Source organism: Amia ocellicauda, chromosome 17 (assembly GCF_036373705.1).
Source record: "Amia ocellicauda isolate fAmiCal2 chromosome 17, fAmiCal2.hap1, whole genome shotgun sequence".
Classification (NCBI taxonomy): domain Eukaryota; kingdom Metazoa; phylum Chordata; class Actinopteri; order Amiiformes; family Amiidae; genus Amia; species Amia ocellicauda.
Window position 1 is genome coordinate 765769 of NC_089866.1, and position 16351 is coordinate 782119.

At 51.5% G+C, this 16351-nt stretch overlaps 1 protein-coding gene across 3 annotated transcripts in view; it reads left to right on the forward strand.

The window, feature by feature from the left end:
- The window catches only part of axin1 (axin 1), a 41020-nt gene that overhangs the window by 19683 nt on the left and 4986 nt on the right, over positions 1-16351 (forward strand). For 2 of the 3 annotated variants that reach the window (XM_066689769.1, XM_066689768.1), the window contains exons 3-8: positions 8403-8543; positions 10626-10722; positions 12469-12606; positions 14241-14794; positions 15065-15235; positions 15415-15663. In XM_066689769.1, the coding sequence (XP_066545866.1) occupies positions 8403-8543; positions 10626-10722; positions 12469-12606; positions 14241-14794; positions 15065-15235; positions 15415-15663 (1350 nt within the window). The remainder of the gene's footprint in view (positions 1-8402; positions 8544-10625; positions 10723-12468; positions 12607-14240; positions 14795-15064; positions 15236-15414; positions 15664-16351) is intronic. The other variant, XM_066689770.1, reaches the window with a different exon arrangement.

A 16351-nucleotide genomic window follows, 5' to 3' on the forward strand; every position in this document is an offset into this window, starting at 1 on the left:
CCGGTTACCTGTGGGCCGTCCCTGTACTGTAATAGCGTGGATATTCACCTGTATGGAGTGGCATCCATTTTATCACTCCCTCTCTCCCAATTTGGGTTATTTCTGATCGCTGTGTTCAATTTGGACTTTAAAAAGTTTGGGTTTGGGTTTAAAAACCGAGGCCTTCGTGAAACTGCTTTTATTTTAAAACAAACAAACTTAGAAACTGAAAACAAAAGAGATGCACATCCAGACTGTCAACATGGAGAGACTGATTTCCCAGAGCCCTGGTCCCGGAGTCCAACACCTCTGCCCAGCTTAGCTCACTGCCGCGCCACTGCAGTTAAACTGTCCGAGCTGGTGGAGCTGGGTGGCGACTGGTGCGGCGCTGCAGGTCTGCGCTGTTCGCTGCGTGTGTCTGCTTTCACCGGCACTCTCAGAGTGGGAATGTAATCTCACGATAAGCAGTGGCGTCTGTTGTGTTGTAAAGACGGGGAAACGCGTCTCCCTGCTAGTGCATTGATAGCAGTGTCGCGTTTGATCCCGGTGATTCAGTTTTATTTATTGTATTTACTGTTTTTATGATTGAGGACTCCATGTAACGCCAGCTCTCTGTAGTAGACGTTTCTGAGCCGAGTCTCCTGTCAAAGCCTGTTCGCTCGGCCCTGTGCTGCCCCTTGGTGTCTGACAGGGACATCCTGAGCCACAATTAACTCGCTACAGACGAGTCGGGTGACCTTTCTGCGGATGCGAGTGTAAAACACGAAATGGCCAGGAATCTGAAAGGGAGGATCATGTGTTTTATATCGAGGGCTGCGGCAGCATCCCCACTTCCCTCTCCTCTGCCTCTGCCAGCCGGCAGCAGTGGTGGCATGGTACGCTAACCCCAGTTATCACAGCCATCTTAATTAAATTCTCTGGCCATGATGAAAATAATAAAAATGGATTCATGAATCTTAAGCACAGCCAGGCTTTGTCAAGGTTCAGCATTTTTTTTAAAGATCAGAACACAAGAGCGTGTCACTATCCCTGCAGTCTGCTGGGCTCGGGGGTTTTAATGGGCCTGTATTTGAAGCGGTCTTTCTACTCCAGCCTAATTCTGGAGTTTCCCTTCTCTTTTCATTGCAGCTAGCTAGCCAGGGTGAGATGGTCCCTGCAAAAGCTGGTAGGTTTAGGAAGGCTGGGTTCACTGACTATTGGCTGTGTTATAGCTACAGATTTGATCAAGATTGTTATTCCTGCCGAGGGCGTTGGGTAAAAGGTACAAACGTGTGCTGATGCTCATCCTCTGGGGCAAAGGACCACACGCTCAGGGTTACCAGATGACTGTGCTTACTGATGGCATTGAAGGGCTACAGAGACTCCTCCTGTCAGTACATCAGTGTTTTTTGTTGAACTTTGGCCACATATTAAGTTTGCTCTCATGCTGCATTTGAAAGCTCAGATTCGCAGTCGAGTCATCAGTAAATGGCACTTCAGTGTCACGTTCCAGGAGTATAAGTTATGATACAGAATAGAAAACCATCATCTGAATGGTTCGGCCACATTCTGTCACCACAGCAATTGGGATATTCACTTCTAACAGCCCAGAGCTGGAATATTTGGGTTCTCAGTACGAGTTTCCCAGATCAGTCTTCCTCGTAGCGTTTGCATGGGAGGGGGACTGAAACCTGTCCTGTTATCAGGCTGTACAGGCAGGCTGCGATATCCCGAGCGCTGCCCTCAGACGTGTGCTGGAAGCCCGCTCCCATTATAGGCCAGGGCTGTAATCTTTACAGGAGATGCTGCTCCTGTGTGTGCGGACTGTACCGATGTGAGTGAAGAGAAGATAATCCACAAATAATCACAAATAAATCCCTGTGAGTGTTCCCATCCATCAGCCATCAGGACTTGAATGGGATTGTGAAGCTCACGGTGTCTCTGCTCAGACTTGTGTTTCTCCTCCGGTCCTGCAGAAGAGCAGCACAGAGATGCTGTGTCTCCGCAGAGCGCTGAGAGGATCCTGATATCCCTTGCATCTGTAGTTGCTACCATTGCCGTTTGTGAAAGCCACGCCGATGCGATGGTCTTTGGACTGCTCCACTGGTGTCCGACTCCTCGGCCCGGTCTTGGGGTTTGCAGAACTCCCTACCCCTCATGCCAACAAACAGGCCTGGAGACATCCTGGCACTTGTGGGGTATCGGTTTTTATTTTTTAAGCAACTTCACACTCCATTTCAATCTGAATACTGCAAGCAGATGAGCTTGATCCACAGTGCACGTTACAGTGCTTTGACATTAACAGGGTGGTTTAGATGGTCTCCTCCCAGGAGGGCAAAAGATGAGCTGTGGCTTCCTCTCGTCTTGGGTATCGGAGCGCATCAAGGCCCTTGCGTATTCCTGCATCCAGTCAATCGGTCCTTCGGACGTTGATCTAATTGAGCATCACTGTTTAGCAGATCACTGTGGAGAATTAAACATGGACACAGTGGGCTGTGTGTAGAAACAAAGCATTTAAATCGGTACAAAAAGATGAACAAATAAAACTACGTCTATTAAACGTTGAGGCATTACAATAAAGCTGTCTGCTTGGAGATCTCTGACTGAATAGCGTCCAATTTTGAGAATCTTCTACAGAGTGGATGTCTCACAGCGCAGTGGGCGGCCTGGGCTTTGTCTCCTGCCCACCCAGAGCAGCACAGTGTGGCTGGCGGTGCCGCTCGCTGGAGAAGTGGAGGAAGTGTTGCAATGATCAACTGGGCAGACTTCTCCCACCCCCCACCCTCTCTGCCACGATTGGTCTGGTGAGGAGAACACCCTCCCCAGTCTCACTGCGTCCTCCAGTGTGCATGTTCTCCATAACAATAAAATAACATCCCCCTCCCTCTGAGAGTGTGGAAACCCTGGGATCGAAAGACTGGGCCAGGCCACGGTGTGGCGGTCCTGGGGTGGCAGTCGGTCCCGTCCGGGCGGCCCGAGTGCAGGCACTGCTCTCAGGAATGTCAGAGGCTCAGGTAGAAGAGCCGCCCTCCCCCTGTTTCCCCTGCGGTGCCCCAGAGCTGGCATTTGGAACTAATTTAGCAGGGAGAGCAGAGAGACCCTATCGGCTTCCAGGGTTCAGAGGAGCTGCGCTCTTCCCCCGTGCTGTGGACTCATGGCACCCCCCCAGCTGCTGACTGCCTTTGCATTCCCTCTCGGAGCTGCTTTTTTAAAATTATTCCTGCGCTGGCAAGCTTGAGGGAAGCCTCTCTCGTCCCTGTGGGTCCTTCAGTGGTCTCTGTAGCATTAATAGTGCCGAGGTTCCCCCCCGTTGCAGTGGTGGTGTGTTAAGAAGGCTGACGCCAGGTGCACCTGCGCAGGATTGGTGAAAGCCGCGTGTTTTGCAATTAATTGTTGCGTAGTTGGCTGCAAAGAAGGCAATCAGCGGCTGCCGCCTTTGCAGCCAACTTCACAACAATTAATTGCAAAACACGTGGCTTTCACCAGGGTCAGGGGTTCCGATTCAAACGATCGGTAATTGATACATGTGCGTGATGTCTTTCCGGTTAGCGCTGGTGCGCAAATCGTTGACAACGAACAAAACTGTACCAGACATTCCTGCACCGTTTTTTGGACGGTTGCATCTCGAGCGATTTCACGTAGAGACCAGCATGTTGGAGGGGGTGGAGCTGCCTGAATCGCTGTTGCTCAGACACACAGCCTTTTGTGCAACACCTCCTTCATTTGTTCTGAACCTTTTGTGTAGATAGATGGTGAAATCCAAGCAGTTAGCCTTTAATGTTACCTATTTGTTGTTTCGGCATCAGCCCTCAGATTGCTTTAAGAGCGCTGCTTTGCATTATTCATCCAGTGGGCGTATCTATCTCTGCGCGTGTGCGTGTGCGTGTGCGTGCGCGTGCGCGTGCGTGTGTACTATTGATTGTGTCGTTTGTAGATGTGTATGTAAAGCCGTGGCTTCAGAGACTGAAATGATTGTACTTGTAATTTATAAAGCAGCCCTGCTTCAGAAATGGCTGTCCTCGGTGTGTCTGTTTCTTAATGCATGAAAGGGATCTCTGTGGATCCGGCTTCAAATCTGCCTCGATGGCTCCCATTCCCACCCCAGCAGTGTGCGCCGCTGGGCCGTTTGGACCTGGAGTCTCGAAGGTGTCACCTCGTCACCGTTGCCTCTCTGTTCTGCAGGCGTGACTTTGAAGAGACCTGGTGCCGTGTGCATTGGTCACATTTACACTGAATACATGCAATCTGCCGTTGTCATAGAGAGAATTGCGGCTGCTTTACGTTCACTCGGTTTTATTTTATTTTTAAAGAGCTTTCAGATGTGAATTTTAACAGCTGTGTTGTACAATTTATGTTCACTGGATAGATGCATGAAAACAAAGTGATCATGTAAAATATATAATCCTTTAGGCTGCTACATTAGTGATGCACTCAGTTCTTCAGACGTGATGCGCGTGTTAAAGCTTCACACACTGCTCTGCTCTCAGCGTAGATTAGGAAGTTGGAAGCAAACGGTGCCATAAATGCTGGAGAACATTTGTCTGTTGAGTGACGGCTTCTGAGGGAAGAGCAAACGGCAAAAACTGAGCTTTACCGCGTCCGTTTCCTGATGACTGCAGTGTGTTAATGTGCGACTGTTTTTAATCTGCTTTGCTGAAAATAAAGCTTGATATGGGAATTACGCTTGAACTGACTTAAAAGGGAAGGACAGCCTGCGAGGGGCTTTGGAAAGAACCAACAGGACTTAGATTATTAACAGATTATTATCATCAAGTGCGACTGAAACATAGGTGTGGATTGACGACCGTCTGAAGCGAGGCCTGCCGTACACATGTTGACCAGTTCCGCTGGCGTGCCATCCGACACGTGAGGGTAGTTGGGGGCTTTTAAAATTAATTTGTCTGATTTTGTTTGGATTATTCTTCGGTGCATTGCCGCCTGCTGGGGAGAGCGACTGGCTGTTGTCCTCTGAAAGGCGGCGATCTGGTGGTCAGTTTTCCACGGTTTGATTTCTCATAGTTTTGTTACTTTTGCAAACTTTGTGCATCTGTGTGACTATGAAAACAATAAATCAATAAAAACAACATCCTTCCAAAAACTTGTCAAAATTTGAGAATGTAGGAAGTGCTGTCTCGGTTGGGGGGGCTCGGTCTGTTGTTCGGTCTGAATGCAGTTTTCACCTGCAGTCTGTTCCTCTCGTTCCTCTTGCTGAACCCATGTAGTGCTTTTTGTTTTGTTTTCGGATGGCGAAACAGCCCCCACACACCCTGTTGCCTCCTCTCTGGTGTCACTGCGTTGTGGGTGGTCTGCGCTATTGCTCTACTTCAGCGTATCTCGCCACGGCTTTGATCTGCGTTTCGGTGGCCGTGCCAGGGGAGAGATACGGTCCGTATTGCAGAGCCAAACTCTGGCGCTGGAGCTGCTCTCGGACCGGGACACTTTCCTGTCTGTGGGGAAAGGTCTCTGGAAACGTGCGCACAGGTCTATGGTCATCCAGACACATTTTAAACACCACACAGGGACGCATCTTGTCTTTTGTAAGAGTTATTAGAGAGCGAGAAATAAAAAGTGTAAACTGGCCAAAGATTAGAGGACAGCGTTTCACTAACCTTTTTGTTTTTGTTGTTTTAAGCAAACGGTCTGTCTGTTGGGGGAGTTTGGCAGGGTGGGGGTGGATGAATGTTTTCTCTCCCTGTTGGCAAACGCAGCGTTGTATAAATAATAAAAACAGAAGAAGAAGAAACACTTTAGTGATTAAAACCGTTCTTGAGTCTCTGGAAACAAAACAGAGGAGTTATCATGTGTGAATTCGTCCTGGGGCGATTTAGTTACAGAATCATCTGGGAGAAAATAAATATATAAATAAAGAAATATATATATAAATTAAATGAAAATACTGTGAACTGCATCGCTTTGAAGATGAAGGGAGAGAAGTCTGTGGGCTGGTGTAGCTGCTTTGAAAATGCGCACAGCAAACACGCATCCCTTGCCGAACTTCACAAGTAAAGGAGCAGAGAGCTATTTTAAAATCTTTATATAATAACTCGACCGTCTGCCAACGCCTCGCATCTTCCAGGCGCTGATTTGGCAAGTATGGAAAGGTCTTGCTGCCTAATCATGTCGGTTGTGAGGTACCTGGCCGGGGAAGGCAGCCCCCTGCCCCATCACGACTGTGTGATTGTCCTTCACGACTCTGGCTCCCCCTGGGGGGCAGGGCAGGGGGTGAGAGAGAGACAAATGTCCCATTAAATGCACATTTTAATATCCCGGCGATTTCGGCCAAGAAGGAAATCAAAACCATTTAAATAAACAAAATATAGTTAAAGCATGAACGAACAGTCAGTGGAATTCACTAAACTTGGAGGAAAAGCACTTTTCTTCATGTATATTTTTATTTTACGTACCGTTTCCACAGTCTTAGGAACATAGTGTCCAATCGAGAGGAGCCCATTCGCCCCATCGTGCTCGTTTGGTGTCCATTAATAACTAAGTGATCAAGGATCCTATCCAGTCTGTTTTTGAATGATCCCAAATTGTCTCTTCAGCCACATCGCTGGGGAGTTTGTTCAGATTGTGACGCCTCTCTGTGTGAAGAAGTGTCTCCTGTTTTCTGTCTTGAATGCCTTGAAGCCCAATTTCCATTTGTGTCCCCGGGTGCGTGTGTCCCTGCTGATCTGGAAAAGCTCCTCTGGTTTGATGTGGTCGATGCCTTTCATGATTTTGAAGACTTGGATCAAGTCCCCACGTAGTCTCCTCTGTTCCATGGTGAAAAGGTTCAGGTCCTCAGTCTCTCAGTAGGACATTCCCTTCAGACCTGGAATAAGTCTGGTTGCTCTCCTCTGAACTGCCTCTAGAGCAGCGATATCTTTCTTGAAGTGTGGAGCCCAGAACTGTCCACAGTATCCAGATGAGCTCTAACTAGTGCATTGTACAGTCTGAACATCACTGCCCTTGTTCTCAATTCTACACTTTTGACAATATACCCCAGCATTGTGTTTGCCTTGTGTATTGATCTCAACACTGAGATCCATCACCCACAATGCAACAGTGGAAAGGCAATGGCGCCCCTGTGCTTGTTTTATCATCTCAGGTTTTTTCTTTTTTTACTCCCATCGTCCTTCCTCGTACTGGAAACCGCTGGTCAGCTGGGCAATGAGAGATTTCTGTACTGCTGATAGCAATACAGTTAGCGGGCGCCCGGCCGACGCAGTGTGAGCAAAGTTGACTTAGACATGAGATTCTGACCCCCTCCATGTCTGCAGAAGGACGACCATAAGCGAGACCCCACAGGGTGTATAATTGAGCATGCAGTGGGCCAAGCTGTTGACACAGGGATCAGTTAGATTGACGCAGAGAGCTGTCCGCTCCGTCCCCCCGTCCTCCACACAAGACTTTGAGAGGAAAGGTAGCTTTTGTCAGGATGTACGCAGCACAGCGCATCTCCTCAATTTTTTATTTTGCCGTTTTGTTAGGGTTTTATTCTTCCCTGTGGTTTGTTTGTAAGCTTTCATTTGAAACATTGTTGAAAAAGCTGGAGACACCGCACCACATCTGTTGTGCCCAGCAGCCGCGGTGACGCAACGTGTACGAGTCGTCACAGGATCATGGCAGCATGAACACGCACACGCGTGTGTGAAGCCAGGCTCATTGCTTTTGTCAACCTTTGCGAGTGTCGTGTGGAGGTGGGAGTCAGGGTACTTTGTAGTGTACAGGGGAATAACGCCCTGCACAGGTTGCTTTGGGATACACACACACAAACGCACACTAGACCAGTGTCTGTGTCTGTTTTTTTAGTTCCAGTTACCAGACCTTTTTTTAACTTGAGCTACTTTGATAGCTCCGAGATGTCCTGTAAGCTATAGGGGGGTGCTGACGGTATTCTCTCAGTCGTGATACAGGGGGGGGGTGAGGCTGTATTTCCTCCGCCGTGATCTGGGGGGTCGGGCGAGCTACTGGTCACTTGCAAGCGACGTGTTGGGGATCCCTGCACTAGACACTCTTCACTGGGACTTATTTATTTTGATTGACCTGCCCAGAATCATTGGCCCGGCTATGTGTGCGACCTACAGACGCTGTGAATGAGTGAACGGCCGCCGCAGCCTGTAGCCCACGAGCCCAGAGCACGCTAGTGTACAGAGAGCCGTGCGCTCGCCAACTGTTCCTGGGAGATTGATCTGTACATGTGTGTCAGGCTTGTCATCTGAGAAGAGGGTTTAATTCCTGCATGACAGGAAGCTCCCTGTGACCCGATCCGTCTCTCTGAGATGAACTGTGAGAAATAATGACCAGGAATAAACCTTATTTGCGTTTTGTGTTGGTACTCGAGCCTGATTTCACAACCTGGGCTGAACTCGTGAAGAACGTTAAGGTGATTTCAGTTTGCCCCCCCACCCCCCGATTGCTGCTCTGCCTCTGATCCGATCTCTCTGTTTCTCTCTTCTCAGGCACGGCACGTGGAGGGAGCCCATCAACCCATACTATGTGAACATCGGGTACGCCCTGGCGCCTGCCACCAGCGCCAACGACAGCGAGCAGCAGAGCATGTCGAGCGACGCGGACACCATCTCCCTGACAGACAGCAGCGTGTACGTACCCCCCCCACCCCCGGCTTCAGTCAGACAGCACTAACACGTATGACTCGGTGTCTCCGGTTTGAGCGAGTGCCTGATAATGATGTTTTGCTGTTCATTGTGGAGGAAAGTGTATAGATCCTCCTCGGAGCAGCGGAGCGAGACGTGTCCACCTCCCTCTGTCATTCAGACCTGGTTAATGTCGTTACTTATGCTAATTATAGGGGGTTAAATGTGATTGTTGGATGTAATTTAGAAGAATCGATCTCTTGCACAATCGACCCATCGACTCCCAAAGGAAGGCGTGTACGTCGTCCCTTAGACTGGCGGTTCTGTGAGAGGTGGCAATGCCTTCCTAAGAGCCGACGGGAAAGCGTTTAACCCAGGGCAGGTGCTGATCTGATCCCCCTGCGAAGAGTCGCCGTCACCGTCTGATTGTCCGATAACGTACAGATAAAACGAGGCACTCCAGATGGACAAGGCTTATTAACCGACTAATACTGGCGTGAATTGGTGTTTGTTTACGTTTTGCTCCAGTGCGGTTTGCTGAAGCTGGGCACACATTTACTGTTCATACAATGAGGAACAAGTGTGTTTTAGCTGCAGTCATACTCATTTGCATAATTCTCCTGGTTCACATGATTCCCAGAATGAAAGCATTTGGTGGGTAACCCGACACATCAGAGCAGCCCTGGGTGCAGCGAGAGAAGGTTTTATTTATTTTAAAATTGGCTGGATATCAGAGCAAATGATTCCGTTGACTCTCAGCCCTGCGAATTGTGAATAATGGATGTGCTGCAGACAGGGGAGACTGTAGTCCCGCTGATCTCGGCCTCTGACCCGGTCTGTGCTGTTGCACACACTGGTCATCATTCTCTGCTGTGTTTTAGGGGTGCGTTTGTCTCACTGTAAGATAGAGGACGCAGTCACGGAGCAGGGTGAGACAGAAAGAGAGTGTGTGTCTTCTGCTCTGATGCTGACCACGAATGCCGGACAATTCTACCCCCCGCGCCGGGCCGGGAGATGGTACCTCAGCGTGTTGAGAGCAGGGCTGTAACGGGATGGAGGTCCTTCCAGGCTTTTACGTGCCGAGAAGAAAACTGAATATATGATGCTCTGTCTTCCCAGGGTGATTATTGATCTATACAGCAGCCTATTGATTTTTTTTTTTTTTTCTCTTTTCCTTTATTTCTAAACTTTGAAGTTTTCTCTGAGAGCTTGAAAGAACTTGTTCCAGACCCCTTTAATGGCTCCCTTTAAAGAAACGCACAGAGGAAAACCAGGGAAGGTTACGCATGCTTTGAATAGGAACACAATGCACTTTAGAAAGTCTCTCTCTCTGCCAGTATCTCCAATCCAGGCTGTGAATCGTGCTGTCATTTCGCCCCGCAGATTTGTGCGCGTTCCTATTTTTTTTTTCCTTGTGAAGCAGGAAGTGAGTTCCCTTTGAATGGCTGGATGAGTTGGCAGCCGGTGGAGAGAGAGTGCGAACTTCAGAGATGGCACTGGGGACTCGAGTTAAAGAAACATCAAAGGCTGCACAGCAGGACAAAAACATGTGTTTCAGGCCGGGCGGATTAGAGGCCGTTATCAGCTGTTTGCCATGGAGGCTCCAACAAAGGGAAGCCGTATCCGTCGGGACTGGCGCTGCGCAGAATTAACCGACTCGCGGCACCCTCTCTGTGCGCCCGCGCCCACTGGCAGGAGAACAGGGGCTTCAGAGAGATGGAACTCGGCATCGTGCCGAGGGAGAGGCCGGGCCGGCGTGTGGGGAGAGGCCCGGCTCTCCAGCGTTGGAGTGATGACGAATCTTGCCTGATGCTATCTGGGGGTTCTTTTGGAGGCCAGCCTCCATGTTCTTCCCCGGTCTGGATAGTTATGGTATTTCTGAGGCCTCGGGCCCGATCGGACCGGCACACACCGTCTACTTCCTCAGACCTGCAGAACGTTTAGTCGTTTCCGTTCTGTTCCGCTCTGTACAGTTTATTTTCACATTGACGGTTTATTTATCCTTTTTTTGAACTTGCATAGAGTTTTATTCAGTTTTATTCAACTCTTAACTCACCGCTGTGTTTCTCTGTCTGTGTTCGTCTCCAGCGATGGGATCCCGCCGTACAGGTTTCGGAAGCAGCACCGCCGAGAGATGCAGGAAAGTGCCAAAGCGAACGGGCGAGTAGCACTACCTCATATCCCTGTAAGTGTCTGTCTCCTTGGTCAGCTGTGTGTTGGTGTAAGGGGGGGGAGACTTATAAAGGCAGTTGTAGACATGCCGGGCAGCAGAGTGTCAATTAAAGTGGATTTGCTTTCGACTCTCCTGCTAACCGCCTCGTGGCCACATGAAACCGGCGAAAGCGAGGGGCAGACAGAGAGAGAGAGTGAATCCCTGCCTCCACTGCAGCGCTGCTGTTTGGCCTGTGGCCTCGTCTCTCTGTCCTCGAGCGGCTCCAGCGCACAGGCAGAGGCTCGTCTTCAGCCCAGCCTCGAGAGTCGGCTGTTTTGCATCCTTAAAATGTGGAACAGCAATTCCCCCTCTTTGATCGCCCGGCGTGAAGAGACGCGGCGTGGAGGGAAGCGTCAAAACCGTGCCGCCGTGATTTCCCTTCCCTGCAGCCCGACGTCTCCTTCAGCTGGAGATCTGAGCGCCGGCTCTGACTGCCACGGCTCTGTTTCTCTCGCTTACCGAACGTCACCATTTAATTGGGGCTTGCAGTTTGGTGGGGGGGGGGGTGCGATCAAAAAACAGGGAGCTCATGGATGACAGCAGTCCTTTGTTCTTCCTCGTATCAAACTGTGTCTGTGGAGCTGATCGCACTTGGTACAGCGTGATTTCTCTGAGTCCGGTGTGCCTTGTGATCGTTGTTTTAATCAATGGCATCTCTGACAGCGAGTGGAGTTGATTGACCTCCCCGTGCCGAGGCCCCTGAACCCTCCGCTCTGAGGACGAGGGCCGGTCGTCTTGCTTTATCGTTGTTCAGAGCTGCCCTGACAGCATGCAGTTGGTTTAGAAATTAAAGCAATGCTGTGAGAATTAATTTATCCCATGCATTCGAATAGCCATTATGAAAACTGCTGTCAAAATCCATGTCAAACCCGCCGTGGTGGTGATCGAGCAAAACAGCACGTCTACACCTGGACTTCGCAGCGGAAACCTGCGGCGCACGGGGCCGACACACGGTTGAGTGAATCACAGCAGCGCAGGGAGGCGGGCGGGACGAGCAAACAGACGTGTTGAACGAGCGGAGCCGGGTCTGACGCCGTGTCGCTGGCCGTGAGGCGGCACTTGTGTGTTTTGGCAGCGCTGCCTGTACAGTGAGCGCCCTTAGTTTTGGTTTCCAAAATATATATATATTTTCCTTATTTAAAGGTATCTTTTAATTATGTTTAAAAAAACATAAAAAAAGAATATTGCAACGCTCCTTTTGTGCTAATTTTAGGAAAGTAATATTTTCTTACTTAATGAAAAAGAAAGAAACAGCATCCGCTCTCAGCCAGAGGAAGGATAGAGTTTCGCAGCTCTGCAGCTTTTATAATGAACCGCAGGTGACAGTGTGGCTCTGTGGCCCGGAGACCGACCAGCTTTAATGTGGTGCTGCCATCTGAGGCCGGTGAGGAGGGATAAGTGACCCCCCAGGCAGAGGGGAGGAGAGAGCGGGTCAAGGTGCGAAGCATCTCCCGCACCCACAGGAGAGGCGCAGTGGGGGGGCAGGGACTGGTCAGTGCTGTGGCACAGAGGGCATCAGAAGGCACCCTCTAGGAGTGGGGCATAGGGGGCTGCCATGGGGCCCAAGCAGTGACCGCAAGGGGGACCAGGCTGGTGAGGGACGCTGGCGCTGGCTCTAATTACGGGGGCTGGGGAGGGACGTGGACGGTGGCTCTAATTACGGGGGCTGGCAAGGGACGTGGACAGTGGCTCTAATCACTGCGGCCCGTGTCTCGGCAGCGCACTTACCGGATGCCAAAGGATATCCATGTGGACCCGGAGAAGTTTGCGGCGGAGCTGATCAGCCGCCTGGAGGGCGTGCTGCGCGAGAGGGAGGCGCAGGAGAAGCTGGAGGAGCGGCTGAAGCGCGTCAGACTGGTATGTATCGCTCAACCGGTGGGTGGGGTTCAGGTCTGCCGTGGTGAACTTGGGTGTCTTCGTGGGACAGTCGCAGTGTGTTAGATGAGTTAGGAAGCACTTGGGACGAGTATCGGTCACGGCTGGACAGATTGAACCTGATAAAAACCGCAGATCGTATTTTCTGGAAGTGCAAATGCTAACTAACTGCGTTAGAAGAGACGCCACATCACTGCAGCCTGCCGGTAACCCAATAACAGTTCTCCCTGTGGGACTGTCCTCTAAAGCCCATCTCAAATAAATAAATCCAGGCCTGGATGCACTATTTCTGTGTTTCTCGTTCGAATCATGTGAAGCTCTAGCCATCAGGTCAATATGCAGAGCAAACTGCTGCAGAAGGTGAGGGACGGTAAGCAGATGCTTCTGTAGCTCTGGGGTAATTTGCTCCCCTGATTCATGAGGTAATTAATCCTTTCCCCTGTATGCTGTTAAACTGAAGGGCCCAGGAATCAATGGGATCAATCGTCTTACAGATAGATATCGGTGATTCGAGGTCGAGCGTGGTGTTCAGGCCGGGTGCCTTTCTCTGCCCACACTGGACGGCCCTGATCCGATTTTAAGATACATTAAAGGGATGTGAAAGGGACGGACAGTGACGCGGCCCCCTGCAGCGCCGCCGTCTCGCTTAGGTTTCAGTGTTAAAAATAAATAAATGAGCGACCCCAGCAAACACCGCAAACGTAGTTTTCCTTTGAGATTAAAATCTATGTGCACATGCGCACACATGCATACTCGCTGACTCCCAGATTTCCTGTGGACGGAGCTTGTCTGGAGAGTGAGGCCCGTTTTTGGCTTTCTGGATCCTGTCAGCGTTAACTACACAATTGAGAGGCACGATAATGGGCCGCACAGCTGCGCACAGAAGAACCTCCAGCCAGAGCCTCATCAATCCCCCCGAGTGCCGTACCTGACGCCGGCATCAAAGAGCCACGCACATAAATTATCGGCCGCGTTGCCAAAGTTTTCAACGCCAGGTCATTTCTCACATCGGCTAACAGGTGAAGCTCGTCTGATGTTTTATCCATCAGGGCGCAAAGAAGCGTCGTTCCTCAGGCATCAGAGAGGAAATGTGCACGGGGATTTGGGGAAATTAAGTGAAGAACAGTTAAAGGAGGGAGTAGATGCCAGAACAAATAAGTCATAAAGGCCCCGCAGTTAAGAGACCAGAATATACATCGTATATTTATATATATTGTTCTGCTCTTTCTCTGGAACTTCTGGGGAGATTGAGTTCGCATCTGAGCTCTAATCAATAAACACAAACTGCAACACGAAGGCAACCAGCTGTAGGAAACTGATTTATTACAGTTAATAAAACTTACAGAATTCATGTACGTGGACCAATACAATAAAAACAATAAAAAGGTGTTCACGGCGATCCCTGCTGCTGACCTGCGGAGGGATGCCACCTGCTGGCAGAGATCTGTCCTGGTGTGTGTAGACGAGTGGGGAGAAATGGTAAAATCTCTCATCCCCACTCTCGGCCGCGTGGTTCTGATTGGCCGAGCCGGTGCACGAGCCGTGATGAAGACTGCATCCCTGCAGTCTCTTACTCTCTGTAAATATCTCCCCCCTTCTCTCTCCTTCATTTGCAGGAAGAGGAAGGGGATGATGCAGACGTGTCGGCAGCCCCCTCCTTGGCCAGCCACAAGTTGCCCCCGGCACCACACCCCCCGCACTTCGGCCCGCGCTGCTCAGACATGACCTACAACGGGCTGCAGCTGCGCGACGCCCACGAGGAGAACCCCGAGTCCATCCTGGACGAGCATGTGCAGCGCGTCATGAAGACGCCAGGCTGCCAGTCCCCCGGGCCCGGGCGCCACTCGCCCAAGTCCCGCTCTCCGGACGGCGGCCTGGCGGGGAAGGTGCCTGGGCTGATGGCACCGCCAGCCCCGGTGCACGGCAAGCATCCGGCCAAGCCGGGGCAGAAGCCGGAGGGGGCCAACATGTTCCACCACAAGCACGTCTACCACATCCACCACCACAACATGCTGAAGCCAAAGGAGCAGCTGGAGGCTGAGGCGTCGCAGAGGGTGCAGAACACCTTCCCCTGGAGCGCAGAGCCGCACCACTACGCAGCCAAGGGGCGCAGCTACGCCGACAGCATGGGCACGACGGCGCCCGGGCCCGTGGAGATGCTCGGACACGGGTGCGTGGGGCGCCGGGGCGGTGCGGGCCGGGGGGGCGGGGAATGTGAGGAGATGAGCCTGTCTGTTGTGGAAGTTAAATATTACAAGGGCATCACAGGTATCTCATGAGGCTCAAGAGGGTGTGACTGATTGTCCAGACTGAGGGGACTTTTCTAACCAGGGCCATTTTGAGTGTCTGCTCTGGGGCTGGGGGCTGGTGTGTCAGAGTCAGTGTGTGTGTGTAAATGTCGCCTTGTATACTGAAGTGCGTCTGTCTCTCTGTCCTGCAGGAGTAAAGGCAGCACGCTGTCAAAGCGCGGCTCCAAGCCGGGCAAAGGGGATGAGGGCAGGACACTGGACGCACAGGTGCCCCCAGAGGAACTGGAGAGGAACCAGAAGATCATCCAGTGGATGATGGAGGGTGAGAAGGAGGCTGTTCGGCACAAGAAGGTGCCCTATGGGTGAGTCCTGAGTGCAGCAGCGATGGCTTCCATTCACACTGATTGATGTTCGGTCGGTTTGTTTCTGGAAGGCCGAGGAAAAGTGGCCATGTAGATATCAGAGTCTCGAAGGAGCCCAAGAGTGACGACTCAGAGGTCACTGTCTGTGATCATGTGACTGACCTGTCTCTCTATCCCAGCAGCAGCGCGGCCGTGAAGAAGGCACCCGGCCACGAGCCAACGAGGCCCAGCTCCATCGAGCGCCCGGGGGCCGTGCACCCGTGGATCAGCGCGCAGTTGCGCAACACGGTGCAGCCCTCGCACCCCTTCATCCAGGACCCCACCATGCCCCCCAACCCCGCGCCCAACCCCCTCACGCAGCTGGAGGAGGCGCGGCGCCGGCTGGAGGAGGAGAAGAAGAAGTCGGGGACGCTGCAGACGAAGCAGAGGTGAGAGACGGGGGGGTTACAGGCCCACCGGGCCTCCGAGTCGTTGTGCTGGTCTCGGTGCTGTGCGTCGGCCCAGTTGTGAGGAGTCTGCCTGGTCCTTGATGAGCAGAATCAATTGTTTTGGTCTTTTCCTTAGTCTTGGAATTCTTAGAGCATGTGACCAGTCTCTATCCCATGATCCTTTGCTGCACGGCGCTGGGCCGTGTCTAATGTCCAGGTTGTTCCTCAGGTATGTGCAAGAGGTGATCCAGCGCGGGCGCCGTCAGGCCCGCCTCCGTCCCCTCACTGGGCCTGGTGCCGGCCGTCTCCGACACAGAGCTTTCGGAGCCCGAGTATGTGCAGCTGCTAGTCCCCCCCTGCTGCGGTAGCCCCTTCAATCATAGAGCTAATCCACCTCCACCCCCCACCCACTAGAGTGAGTTTGCTTACCCACTGTTTGTACTCAGAGCTCTTACAGTTGTGATTCCAGCCGTTTAATTAGTATCAGACAGGGGCAGCTGTCTGATGAGCTCGGGCTCGTTAACCGCTCCTATAACGAGTGCTGTCAGTGTGGCGCAGGGCTTGAGTTCAGACATCCGTTCAAGGCGGGTGTGAAACCAGTTTAATACTCATTCATAACCCTGCGCTGTTTTTAAAGAGCTGAACACCAGGTCTAATACATCATCACACCAATTAGGCCTGGGCGATA